Here is a 14,741-nt window from a genome sequence, read left to right on the forward strand (position 1 = left end):
CTGCAATGGGGATAAACTAGAAGCCTTCCCAATAAGACCAGGAGTGAAACAAGGATGCCCATTATCATTTCTATTATTTAACAGTGTACTAGAAACACTAGTGATTAGAGAAGAAAAAGAAATTGAAGGTATTAAAATAGGCAATGAAGAGACCAAGCTATCACTCTTTGCAGATGATATGATGGGATTATATAAAATTAAAAAGTTTTTGTACAGACAAAACTAATGCATCAAAAATTAGATGGGAAGCAACAAATTGGGAAACAATCTTCATAACAAAAACCTCTGACAAAGATCTAATTACCCAAATTTATAAAGAACTAAACCAATTGTACAAAAAAAATCAAGACATTCTCCAAATGATAAATGGGCAAGGGACATGAATCGGCAATTTTCAGTTAAAGAAATCAAAACTATTAATAAGCACATGAAAAAGTGTTCTAAATCTCTTATAATCAGAGAGATGCAAATCAAAACAACTCTGAGGCATCACCTCACACGTAGCAGATTGGCTAACATGATAGCAAAGGAAAGTAATGAATGTTGATGGGGATGTGGCAAAGTCAGGACATTAATGCATTGCTGGTGGAGTTGTGAATTGATCCAACCATTCTGGAGGGCAATTTGGAACCATGCCCAAAGGATGATAAAAGACTGTCTGCCCTTTGATCCAGCCAAAGCACTGCTGGGATTGTACCCCAAAGAGATAATAAGGAAAAAGACATGTACAAAAATATTCATAGCTGCGCTCTTTGTGGTGGCAAAAAATTGGAAAATGAGGGGATGCCCTTCAATTGGAGAATGATTGAACAAATTGTGATATATGTTGGGGATGGAATACTATTGTGCTCAAAGGAATAATAAAGTGGAGGAAATCAATGGGAACTGGAACAACCTCCAGGAAGTGATGCAGAGTGAAAGGAGCAGAACCAGGAGAACATTGTACACAGAGACTGATACACTGTGGTACAATCGAAAGTAATGGACTTCTCCATTAGTGGCAATGCAGTGATCCTGAACAACTTGTAGGAATCTATGAAAAAAACCACTATCCACATTCAGAGAAAACACTGTGGGAGTAAAAACACCAAAGAAAAATAACTGCTTGAATACATGGGTTGAGGGGATATGACTTGGGATGTATACTCTAAATGAACAACCTAATGCAAACCCCAAGAACTTGGAAATGGGTTCTGATCAAGGACACAAGAAATACCCAATGAAATTGCATGTCAGCTGTGGGTAGTTTGGGTGAAGGGGAGGGAGGGAAATAATGTGATTATTGTAATCAAGGAATAATGTTCTAAATTGACTAAATAAATTAATTTAAAAAATGTCAAGTGAAGAAATGGTTGAATGGATGATAGTTTGTTGAGTTTTGTTTGTTTGTTTTAAACCTCACCTTCCATCTTGGAATCAATATTGAGTATTGGTTCTAAGGCAGAATAGTGGTAAGGGCTAGGCAATGGGGGTCAAGTGACTTGCACAGGGTCACACAGCTAGAAAGTGTCTGAGTCCAGATTTGAACCAAAGACCTCCCATCTCTGAACCTGATTTTCAATCCAGAGCCACTTAGCTAACCCAGTCTGATTGTTATTTACAATGAGCAGCTCCTACTGACTCAAGGGAGCCCTTTGTTAAATTTTCAGAGTGAATATTTATATCTGAAATCAGCAAATACAATTTGAGTTTGAGCTATTATTTTGTTGATTGTCTAGACCTAAGAAAGTGATGGGAAAATTGTGAAAAATGCAAAATAAACTTAAAAGTATGTCTGCAAAAATAATCATAATAATAATCAGTAGTGGGAATGAGCTGTTAAAAATCCCTGCACTTCAAGCCTAGGAGAGATAGAGACTCATTCTTTTTATTGTCATCATGATTTTATTTTTATTTTCAAAACCCTTACCGTCCACCTTAGAATCAATTGTGTATATTGGTTCCAAAGCAGAAGAGTGATAAAGGCTAGGGAATAGGGGTTAAATGACTTGCCCAGGTCACCCAAGTATCTGAGGCTATATTGAACCTTCCATCTCTAGCCCTACCTGTCCATCCACTGAGTCACCTAACTTTCCCCTTGGGAGATTCTTTTAAAAAATCTGAACTGAAACCAATTGTATCAACAAAATTTTGGGAATTATGTCTAGTTGATATCATTAATTCTATTATTTGTATCTAAAAATCCTCTTTAAGTATCCTATGAGTCTGAATTTTAAATATATAGACATTCCCAGAACATAGAAACCATTTAATAAATGCTTATTGGATTAAAAATATTCATAAACGTGTAAGTGTCCCTGTATAACACTTACATGGTACCTTGAATATAGCATTTAATAAATGCTTAGTGATTGAGTGTGGTATTAACTAATGCACTATGATACACATATGGATAGCACTTATATTTGGCATTCAGCATTAGAATATAAGCTTCTAGAGTTGAGGGATCATATGGTAAGGGAGGATTCGATAATGTGCTGTACTTTAGAAATATCTTGCCTTAGAAATTTGTTAGGAAGGTAACCCTAGGTAAGATATTTAACCTTTTTCAATTTCATCATCCATGAAGTTGATAATAATAGTATCTAGATCCTAGGGTTATTGTGGGGATCAAATAAGAAATGTATTTAAACTGCCTCCCAAACCTTAAAGGGCTGTGTAAGCAACAGCTATTATATAAGATTTATTCTTGAGAGACAGTTTGTCCAATGGTCAGAGAGCTGGCCTTGGGGAAAGAAAGACCTTGGTTCAAGTTCTGCCTTTGAAACAGGCTGGCTTTGTGGCCTTGGGCAACACCGTAGCCCTATAATCTCAACAAAGAAAGCCATCTGGAAACTGAAATAACCTATGGCATTATGGTGGATTAGAAAAACACCTTTTTATCTTCTTGACTTCTGTAAATCAGAGATCAGCAAAATCCCTGATTGCACTGGGAGAAGTTTTCATATCAGGAGTTCCTGATACTGATGAGACTCAGTTCTCTGTCTCTGTCTCTGTCTCTCTGTCTCTGTCTCTCTCTGTCTCTCTCTGTCTCTGTCTCTGTCTCTCTCTCCCTATCTCTGTATTTCTATCTTTGGATCTCTCTCTCTCTGTCTTAGTCTCTTTCTCCTGTGTCTCTGTCTCTCTGCTTCTGTTTTTGTCTCTTCTCTCTGTCTCTGTTTCTGGATGTCTGCCATCTGTCTGTTTGTCAGTCTTTATCTCTGTCTCCTCTGCCTGGCTCTGTGGGCATCTGTCTTTGCCTCTTCTCTCTGTCTTTGTGTCTCTCTGTTTCTGTCTCTATCTCTGTCTCAGTCTCTCTCCTGTGTCTCTCTTTATGCTTCTGTCTTTGTCTCCTCTCTCTGTTATCTGTCTCTGTGTCTGGATGTCTGCTGTCTGTCTGTCTCTGTGTCTCTAAGTCTCTAGCTCTGTCTTAGTCTTTCCTCTATCTCTGGCTCCCTGTGCATTCATCATTGTCTTTTCTCTCTATCTCTGTCTTAGTCTCTTTCTCTTGTGTCTCTATCTCTGCTTCTGTCTCCCCTCTCTGTATCTGTCTCGGTGTCTAGATGTCTGCTATCTCTCTTTCTCTGTGGGTCTCTATCTCTGCCTTAGTCTTTGTCTCCTCTGTCCCTGGCTCGCTGTGCTTTGATCTCTGTCTCTTCTCTCTGTCTTTGTCTCTGTGTCTCTCTCTTTCTGGGTCTCATCTCTGTCTTAGTCTCTCTACCCTGTCTCTGACTTTCTGTCTCCTTTCCCTGTTGCTGTGTCAATCTGTCTGTTTTCTCTGTATAGAGCTGAAGTATCAGGTCAGAGGTGGAGACCAGAACACAAAGATGGCTGGGGAATGGAGGCTGGGGTGAGGAGGTAGCACATTTTAGGTAGAGTAGAAAAGTCTGTGGGAAGCAGCAAATAGGCCAGGACAGCTGTATCATAGTATATGGAGGGGAGCAAATTTTTAAAAAATAAATGGGGGCTTGAAGCAAAGCCGGGGAGATTAAACACCCCAAGAACTTTCTTATGGGTAACTGGAGAACTCTGGGAGAGGAGTGAAATGAGATAAATCTAGCTTTCAGGGATGTGATACATGCTCTAAATGCCCAACATATGTGACATCACATGGAACATGTATGTTGCATAGTGACATTGGGTGGCACATGGCATGCTATTATATATTGTGTGCCATGACCTATGCACACCATACCCATGTGGTGACATGGCACTGCCTTGCATGATATAGAGATATAGTATATAACATATAAAGTAGCATAAGGTAAAGAGGGGTCAGAGTAGTCACTGTTACCAACATATATATATATTTTCTCTATCATTAGAATATAAATTTCTCAGTACCAGGGGTGAGTTGATTTCGTCCTAATACCCTCAGCACATAGCACAAGGTAGAGCACACAATAAACATTTAATAAATAAATGCTTTTTCATTCATTCATCAAAGCAACTCAAGTGCTTTCTTTTTCAGGATCCCCAAAGCTGCCGCTGCCCTTTCTCCCCAAACCACCTTGGAATCCTTTTGTATACATTATGTGTGTACTATGTACTTGTCGTATTCTCCACTAGAATATAAGATCCAACAGACCAGGGACTGATTCACTTCTGTCTTTCTATCTCCCAGCACTCCTAGCAGAGTAGGTGTTAAATAAATGTTTACTGAGTTGTCTGAGTTTTAACTACAGTTTTCCCCAGGTGAGCACAAACAACATTAGACCAAAAGGATGGCAGCAACCTTGCCAGAAAATAGGAAAGAGACTAGGAAATGTCCCTGTCTTTCAGGCAGCCGTGCCAACGTTAGGGTCGTGACAGATGTCAAAGCAAAAGGATAAATTCTAGCAATGCCATTCTTCTTATGGCTTTTTTTTTTCTTTGCTTCAGCTGTTAACTTAGTATTTGTTATTACACAGGGCACGAAAGGACAAAAAAATACAACAATCTAAATGGAGATTGAAACCAAAGAACATCTCTTACTTCGGCATCCAAGCGAGGATCCTGATAAGCATCAGTAACGTTCACTGGAAGGCCTGTAGAAGCTACCAGCTCAGCAATGCTATTATTGATGAGCCAGTCCGAATAGGATGATTTCTCCATGCTGTCTTTGAAACTGTCAGAAGGGTTTGGCAAGGAGGGAAAAAAAAGAACTCAATCAATCCTACTTTAAAGTGGACCATATACTACACAGAAACCTTTCATAACAAATTTATCTATAACAATTAAGCAGGGATGAGCAATGTTAGGGGCAAAGCATAGCCAAATAATTTTCAGCAGTTATTACAGAAAGATCTTACCTGCTAGGAGGGATTTTTTTTAAACCCTTACCTTCCATCTTGGAATCAATACTGTGCATTGGTTCCAAGGCAGAAGAGTGGGAAGGGCTAGGCAATGGGGGTCAGGTGACTTGCCCAGGGTCACACAGCTGGGAAGTGTCTGAGGTCAGATTTGAACCCAGGACCTCCCGTCTCTAGGCCTGGCTCTCAATCCACTGAGCTACCCAGCTGCCCCCTAGGAGGGATTTTTTAAAAAGACTGTAACTCCATATTTTGCTCAGGCTAGATGGAGCAGGGACTACTTCTGGGCCAGTCTGGCAGAGAAACTTTGACCTGTAATGTTTCCAACCTGACCAGTTTTCCCTCAGACAATCTCCTAGAATCCTGCTTCCTGGGATCACTTTCTTCAGGTACATAATGCAGATACCCAAATGCTTTCACCCATTCTACCTCTGTACTCCTAAACTCAAGAGATTTGATAGCCTCAGCCTCCTCGGGTGAAAGGATTACAGATATGCGCTACCACACTTCATACAACACCATGATGTTGCAAAGCTCTCCCACACTGATTGTAGATCAGTTATCTACTGGCAGTGTCTGTAGGAGCTCCAAATATTCAGATTAAAAAGTAAAAAATTCAGATAATCATCTGGATTAATATTAGTATACTAATAATTTTTTCTCTTCTGCCTCTTCCTTCCTTCCTTCCTTCCTTCCTTCCTTCCTTCCTTCCTTCCTTCCTTCCTTCCTTCCTTCCTTCCTTCCTTCCTTCCTTCCTTCCTTCCTTCCTTCCTTCCTTCCTTCCTTCCTTCCTTCCTTCCTTCCTTTCTTCCTTCTTTCCTTCCTTCCCTGTCTCTTTCTTTCATATAAATTGGTGAGTTCTTATACTAGTGAATTTCCAGATCCTCCCTTTGTCATCCTCATAAAACCACCATAACAGTCATAAATTGATAAGTTCCATTGTGTCAATTCTGCCATATTTTTACATTTGAAAATACTAACTTCTCTTGAAGATGACTATCACATCACCCTAGCTACTTCCAATCCTATCCCACCCCCCAACTCCAGTTGTCTTTAAATTAAACACATACATTCCCTTCAACTAGCCCTCATGGAGTCAAGGTCCTTTACCAGCCTGGATGCATTCTTTTGTATACTTTTCAGTTTAACACTCTCTCTATAGCTCCAGCACAGATCCTGTTTCTTCTATGAAACAGATATTATGTGGAATAGATTTCTGAGTTAAAGAAGGGAAGATGTGTAGAGATTTAGACAAAATAAAACATCAATAAAAACTTATAGTAAAGCATGAAAACTTAAAAAGTTTAAAACCAGTACATAAACAAAGTGGTTTAACTCCTCCCCCTACTTCAATTTAATTAACCATATTGAATGGATGCTTTTGGCTTAGTCATATATACTAAAGACCTGGGAAGAGCAAAGAAATGAATATTTTCAAAAGTCTAAATATGGCAAAATGCATATATATGAGCATATCAGCTTATGACTATTACTGTGGCTATATGGGAATGATAAAGGAAGGTATTACAATATACAGTGTATTACAGTTCATCTATGCATAGTACATAAATTCTATCTAGTTTCTATATAGAGGTTAAGGAACTTAGCCATGCCACAAAATCAATATTGGAGACCTTGGCTCTCCTGTCACCAAGTCTAGAACTCTAGTCATTGTATCTCACTGTCTCTCTATTTTGGTTATGTTTGCATGAATTTTATGCCTCAAAAGAACTTTTCTCGAACACTATCTACATTCGGAGAAAGAACTATGAGAGTAGAAACACAGAAAAAAAAACCAACTGCTTGATCACATGGGTCAATGGGGATATGATTGGGGACACAGACTCTAAATGATCACCCTAGTGCAAATATCAATAACATGGAAATAGTTTTTGATCAATGACACATGTAAAACCCAATGGAATTGTATATTGTTTGGGGGGGGGTGAAGGAAGAGGAAGGAAATAACATGAATCATGCACCATGGAAGAATATTCTATATTAATTAAATAAAAATTTTCCTAATTAAAAAATAACTTTTCTCAAAATATTCACATTTCCTAGTTAGAAAATCTCACTTAAAAGGTTGTTTCAATTCAGCTAAAATGTATAAATAATGACTCCTTACCTCTAGAGCCTTATAGTCTACTTTGAAAAGATGATTAATAAATATATGAAAAGTTGAATGGAACAGGTAAATGATAGTTCATAACAATAGAAAAGATGATACAGTGGTAATAATAACAATAATAGTTACTTTTATATAGCGCTTTGAAGTATATAAAGTACTTTACATACTTTATGTTACCTACATTTTCTCACTTGATATTGCTGTATTATTCCACAGTGATTCATGACCAAATACATGGGACAAATAATAAGTTTTAAGAAGTGATAGAAGATTGCTTTAGGCCAGAAAAATCAGGGAATGTTTTTTTTTTCATAGAGGAAATAAGATTTGAACTGGATCTATGGGAATATTGTTAAACTGGAAAGTATATAAAGAAGTCCATCATCCAGGATGATGAAGGGTCTTGACTTCGTGAGGGATGGTTGAAAGGACTGTACATGCTTAATTTAGAGAAGATTGGAGTAGGGGTTGAGAGGATGAGAGGTAGAAAGGACGATATGATAGTTATCTTCAGATATTTGATGGGCTTGTCATGTGTGGGAGGGAACATGATTGCTCAATGGGCAGAAGATGAAGATAGACAAGGATTGATTTCAGGAAAAGACTTCCTAACTATTTGAGCTATACAAAGTTTGAATGGGCTACCTCAGGAGGTGGTTGGATCACTCTCCTTCAAAGTCTTTAAGCAGACAATCACTTCTCAGGCTTGCAGTAGTAAGAATTCTTTTTGTATGTATGAGTTGAACCATATTACCAGTCCCTTTCAGCTCTCAAGGTCTGAGATAATATTTAGCCTGACAAAGTTTTAATATTTTGCTTAGACTTTCTGAAATTGACTCCGTGTGATTTAATTGATCTGTCTGTATAACTGATCTGGTCAACTCCACAGTGTCTAGTGGAGTTTCACAGACACATAAATTAACAGTCAGGAAGAATAAGTGCCCAGAGAAGATCAAGAGAGCTGCCTCATCACTCTTGGGGACAATGTTTTGTGCTGACCCTCTGCATCTGGTTTATATCCCCAAATAATACTCAGTTCTACTCTTAAGGCAAAGCAATCCAACTTTGAACACAAAACTTTCAGAGTAATTCCTTTATCATGAAGAAAAGTTAATTTTGTACTTATTGCCTTCAATTTGACTCTAGGCATATGTTTCATAACTTACAAAGCCAATTATCTGAAGAGTAGTAAATTCCCCACATCCCATCTTCTCCCTCTTCTCTCCTCTTTCTTCCTGCTCTCCTCCCCCTTCCTCCCTGCTTCTTCCTTTCCTTTCCTTTCCTTTCCTTTCCTTTCCTTTCCTTTCCTTTCCTTTCCTTTCCTTTCCTTTCCTTTCCTTTCCTTTCCTTTCCTTTCCTTTCCTTTCCTTTCCTTTCCTTTCCTTTCCTTTCCTTTCCTTTCCTTTCCTTTCCTTTCCTTCTTTCCTTCTCTCTCTCTCTCTCTCTCTCTCTCTCTCTCTCTCTCTCTCTCTCTCTCTCTCTATCTGTGTGTATGTGTGTGTGTGTGTGTCTCTGTATCTGTCTCACTTCCCCCATCAAAATAGCTAAAATGAACTCTTCTATTTGTGATTAAGCTTGTATGACTAGGCTGAAATATTAGTGTATTTTCAGTGTTTAACTATGTGGTAGCATGATCTTAATCACAAACTAAAGTCAAAAGAACTCTGGTCAAATCCTACCTGTGACATTTACTACTTATGTGAACTTGGATGAATCATTTAAGATTCCTCGACTTCTATTTCCTCTTATTCCTTTGGATCTTCACCTTCCTTCAAAAAATATATATTTCTTATAAGAAGGGGCTCTTAAAAGGCAAAGAATGAGGAACACAGGGAAATCTAGATAAGATTAAAAAATTTACTATTTTTTTCAAATTTCAGAACCTCAGTTTCCTCAAATATAAAAAGAGGTGCTTGGACTAGATATCTCCTGATGTCCTAGCTCCAGATTATGATTCTATGGTTTCCAGAACACTTAATTAAGCACCTAAGTGCACTGTATTTGGAGTGAATGGACCTAAGACTAAATACCAACTTTATCACTTATTATTTGGGTTTTGTTTAGAAAAATTATTTAACTCCTCTGGGCTTTTCTCAGCTCTAAAATGAATAAGTTGTTCTAGATCAGGGGTTCTTAAATTTTTGTGTGTCATGGACTCCTTTGGTAGTTTGGTGAAGCCTATGGACTTCTTTTCTGAATAAGGATTTTAATTGATAAAATAAAATACATGGAATTACAAAGGAAACCAATTAAATATAGTTACCAAAAACTTTTTTTTAAAGTTCCTGGACCCCATCTTTAAGCCCCTGGAAGCAGATGATCTTTAAGGTCATTTCTAGTTCTAAATTTTATCATTATATCAAATGCATGCCTCATACAAGAGGGTAAATTCTATCACTAAGCTTTCTAAATGACATTTATGGATGGAAACTATCATGGAGTATAGATGTCCACTAAAGTCCTTTAATGTCTCTTCACAAAATAAAGCTACCCCTGGGTTCTCAAAAGGTATACCAGATGAGATTAGACTCATTCTTGTGACAAATTCCAGACTTCATCTGACCAGGAGAGCTTTACTTTCTGTCTTTGTTTCATGCCTACAACTGTGGTCTAGATAAGTCACTTAACCTTAAAACCTTTCAATTAAAGTTTCAGGAATCTTTCTAAGACCAATTCACAGAAAGTCTCATCTGTGTTGTTAGAGGAATTCCCTGCACTGACAAAAAATCACAGGCTCAGCCAAACAACAACAACCCATCCTCCTCTACAAAAAATCCCAAAGCTAGTCATCAAAGACCAAAGAATTCAACACTTGGATTTTTCAGGCCTAACTGCAAGTACTATAAGGAGAGTTATTTTAGTTTGGAACTGTACAAAAGCCAACAGAGGAAAGTAAAGAGGATCCTAGAATACTCTAAACTGTCCAATGATGATAAAATACAGTATTTGTATAGTGATGCAGTATTTTTCAATAGAAGGAAATTACTGGCAAAATCTGCTTGAACTTTCCTGATGCCCTAGAGAAAAAGATTTCTCATCATTTCAAACCAATGAAATATTTCATATTTTGTGCCATTTTTCATTTGCTAGGGAAAAGCCATAAGGGTGTTGGAAATCAGTCCTTCCTCAAGTATCCATGATCCAATAGATTTTTTAATGACATTTTAATGTGAAGTCACAGTCCTCAAATTGATAGTACCAGAGCATAGTCTTTACCCTGAAATCTCTCTCAATCCAGCTCTATAGAGGTAAAATGAGAAGAAAGGGACCCCAATATTCTGTATCTTTAACCAATTCTCTACTTGCTAGGATCCATTTTTAAGAACAGAATGCTGCAATATTTCTATGGCTCTATGACCTAAATGATTTGGGGTGGGATGGGGAAATACACTTTGTATTTGCTTATCTATATATAAATTATTTCCCTATTCCTCGGCATATTGATAGAACTGACTCTCTTTGGGGTCAAGGACAATTTTGTTTATGTCTTTCTTACCCTCATTGTACCTTGCACATATGGATTGGGCTAGGGACCAGACCTGTGATTCATGAATATTGAAATTCTTGAGTGAGGAAAAGTCCTGCTACTAATGCAAGTCAGCAGTTTTCTTGCAACTTGGAGAATTACCCAGTGCTAATTTAATCAGCAAGCATTTATTTAAAAACTTACTGTATGCTAAGTGCTTAGAATACTATGTGCCAGGTTCTACACTAAGCACTTTACAGTTGTCTCATTTGATTCCTACAACACTGGGAAGCATGATATCTGCTTAAATATACAGATGCACATACATATTCAAAAGTAGGATGGGATGCTCCAGAAGGCACTGATTTCCCCCTCATTGAAATTCTTCAAGCAAAAGCCAAATGACCATTTGTCAGATATTTGGAGAGAAGAATCCTTATTCCTTTAATTTTGGATTAGATGGTCCAAAGACAGGCAAAAATGGACACTGCCCTCAAGAAGCTTGGTCTAATGAGGGAGATTATATACAGCAATGATGTATATACAAGATTTACACATACAATATACATGAGAGGTAATCTCAGAGGGAAGGTGCTAGCATTAGGAAAATCTGGGAAAGACTTCATGATGAAGGGGAGTTTTAGTTGAGAATTGAAGGAAGACAGGAAAACTAGAGTTATGGAAATGAGGAAGGGGAGAATTCCAGACCAGAGAAGATTCAGAACTGAGAGATAGGGTTTTGCATGAGGAACACTAAGGAGACCAGTGTCATTGGACCATAGCAAATCTTTGAAAGATGGGTTCGAGTACAGGGAAGTAAATAATGTAATTCAAACTTAGATAAATAAAGAACTTTCTCTCAGATGTTTTGTCACTACCTAAAATGAACTCTAAGTCTAAGAAATTAAAATTGTATTGGGTTACAAGTGCAATCTTGTCAGTCACTACATTTGAGGTCTTTCCCTTAAAATAACCTTTAATTACAGTTCTAATGGTGGGGTTCTCATTCCTCTGTGTATTTATTCCACATGTGGAATGCTTATTGACTTCAAAAAGAGCTCCACTTGCAAAGATAATGTCATCTTTTAGGCATATCAGAATATAGTAATTTTTAGCTTGCAACAATATTCACAAAAAATTGTAGACCTCCATTTTCCTTTGGCTTTGTACAAGAAGCTGCTGAAAAAGAAGCCTTCCCTAGACAATTTGAAGGAATTAATGCCTGATGTTGGGAGAAGCATGCAGCAGTTGCTTGATTATCAAGAGGATGACATAGAGGATACATTTTGTCTTAATTTTATGATCACCGTTGAGAACTTTGGTACAACTGAGGTGAAAGAACTGATTCCTAATGGGGAAGACACTGTTGCTAATAAACAAAATCGAATGGAATTTGTCGATTCTTACATGGATTACATATTCAATAAATCAGTAGCTTCCCTATTTGATGCTTTTCATGAAGGCTTTCATAAAGTCTGTGGTGGGAAAGTCCTCAAGCTCTTCCATCCTAATGAACTGCAGGCAATGGTGATTGGGAACACAAACTATGGTTAATGAGGCCAAAGTAGAAGGAAAGTTGGTGAGTCGAAGAATAATATAGAGAAGGAAGATTTTAAACTTTTAAGATTTTAAAGATCAAAACAAAAAAATTGGGAAAAGTCTTTATTATTCTTTGAAGATTTTAGAAGAGCGAGTAACAGTAAAAAAAAAAAAGCTTAGTATAGACAATTATGTGGGAAGCCATTTAACTGTCATTTTTTAGAAATCTCTCCAACCAATGTAATCAAAATCAGAAGGGAAATAACAAACTGGGAAACAATCTTCATAACAAGAACCTCTGACAAAGGTCTAATTACTCAAATTTACGAAGAGCTACATCAATTGTATAAAAAATCAAGCCAATCCCCAATTGATAAAGGGGCAAGGGACATGAATAGGCAATTTTCAGTTAAAGAAATCAAAACTATTAATAAATACATGAAAAAGTGCTCTAAATCTCTTATAATCAGAGAGATGCAAATCAAAACAAAACAACTCTGAGGTATCACCTCACACCTAGCAGATTGGTCAACATGACAGCAAAGGAAAGTAATGAATGCTGGAGGGGATGTGACAAAGTAGGGACATTAATTCATTGCTGATGGAGTTGTGAATTGATCCAACCATTCTGGAGGGCAATTTGGAACTATGCCTAAAGGGCGCTAAAAGACTGTCTACCTTTTGACCCAGCCATAGCACTGCTGGGTTTGTACCCCAAAGAGATAATAAGGAAAAAGACTTGTACAAGAATATTCATAGCTGCACTCTTTGTGGTGGCAAAAAATTGGAAAATGAGGGGATGCCCTTCAATTGGGGAATGGCTGAACAAATTGTGGTATATGTTGGTGATAGAATACTACTGTACAAAAAGGAATAATAAAGTGGAGGAATTCCATGTGAACTGGAACGACCTCCAGGAAGTGATGCAGAGTGAAAGGAGCAGAACCAGGAGAACATTGTACACAGAGACTGATGCACTGTGGTACAACCGAATGTAATGGACTTCTCCATTAGTGGCAATGCAGTGATCCTGAACAACTTGTAGGAATCTATGAGAAAAAACACTATCCACATGCAGAGGAAAACCTATGGGAGTAAAAACATAGAAGAAAAACAACTGTTTGATTACATGGGTTGAGGGGGATATGATTGGGGATGTAGACTCTAAATGAACATCCTAGTGCAAATACCAACAACATGGAAATCGGTTTGGATCAAGGATACATGTAATACCTAGTGGAATTGCGTATTGGCTATGGGAGGGATGATGGGAGGGGAGGGAGGAATAGAAAATGATTTTTGTATCCAAGGAATAATGTTTGAAATTGACCAAATTAAAAAATAATGTTATTAAAAAAAGAAAGAAATCTTTCCAGAAGACTTGTCCTTAAATAGTAAAATAGAAAATACATGGAGACAATGTATAATTTGTAATATTTGTATATATTAGTATAAGTATATTTATATATGCACATGTATATGTATGTGCACACATAGAATTTTAAAGTTGGAAGGGACCTTAGAGAATGTCTAGTCAAAAATCAATGGAATAAGGGTTCTTCTCTTCAAAATTCTTGAAGAATTTCAATGTGGGGGAAATCAGTGCCTACTGGAGCATTCATCCCTTCCTGCATTTGAATATATATGTGCACCTGTGTATCTAAACAGAAATCATACCTTGAGGATTATTGTGGGAATCAAATGAGATAATTGTAAAGTGCTTAGCATGGTGCGGTACCTGACACATAGTAAGCTTTATAGAAATGTTAGCTATTATTATTAGCTATTATTAGATGGAACCATTATGTATATTTCTGATCTTTTACTAAAGTTTTTATTTTCTTCCTTATTCTTATTGGGGGGAAGGGAAAGGAATAAGCATTTATTAAGTACCTACCATGTTCCAGGCACTATGCTAACTGCTTTACAAATATTACCTCATTTGATACTCACAGAAATCCTGTAAGGTGGATGTATTATCTCATTTGTCATGTTACAGTTGAGGAAACTGAGGCAGACAGCACTTAGGTGATTTTTTCTAAGTTCCACAGTTAGTAAATGTCTGAAGTTGGATTTAAACTCAGACCTTTTTGACTCCAGGCCAGGGGTTCTATCCACTGGGTTATCTAGATGCCTCAATATTTATGAAGGTATATTAGTTTATTAAAATATATTTAAGAAAACAAACACAGTAGCCATTCTGTATCATTCTGATAGACTCATGAAGAATAACCTTGATTTCATTCAACATATATTAAGTAACTATTATGTGCTTGGCACTATGAAGGTAGAGGAGATGCAAAGAGACAACAGCAAAAAGAAACAGATCCTGCCC

At 37.3% G+C, this 14,741-nt stretch overlaps 1 protein-coding gene across 1 annotated transcript in view; it reads right to left on the bottom strand.

Annotated features, from left to right (window-relative positions):
- The window catches only part of PDE11A (phosphodiesterase 11A), a 523,355-nt gene that overhangs the window by 239,924 nt on the left and 268,690 nt on the right, over window positions 1-14,741 (bottom strand). Inside the window, exon 6 of the mRNA XM_001377248.4 lies at window positions 4,954-5,086. Within this exon, the coding sequence (XP_001377285.1) occupies window positions 4,954-5,086 (133 nt within the window). The remainder of the gene's footprint in view (window positions 1-4,953; window positions 5,087-14,741) is intronic.

Source organism: Monodelphis domestica, chromosome 4 (genome assembly GCF_027887165.1).
Source record: "Monodelphis domestica isolate mMonDom1 chromosome 4, mMonDom1.pri, whole genome shotgun sequence".
NCBI classification, from domain to species: Eukaryota; Metazoa; Chordata; class Mammalia; order Didelphimorphia; family Didelphidae; genus Monodelphis; species Monodelphis domestica.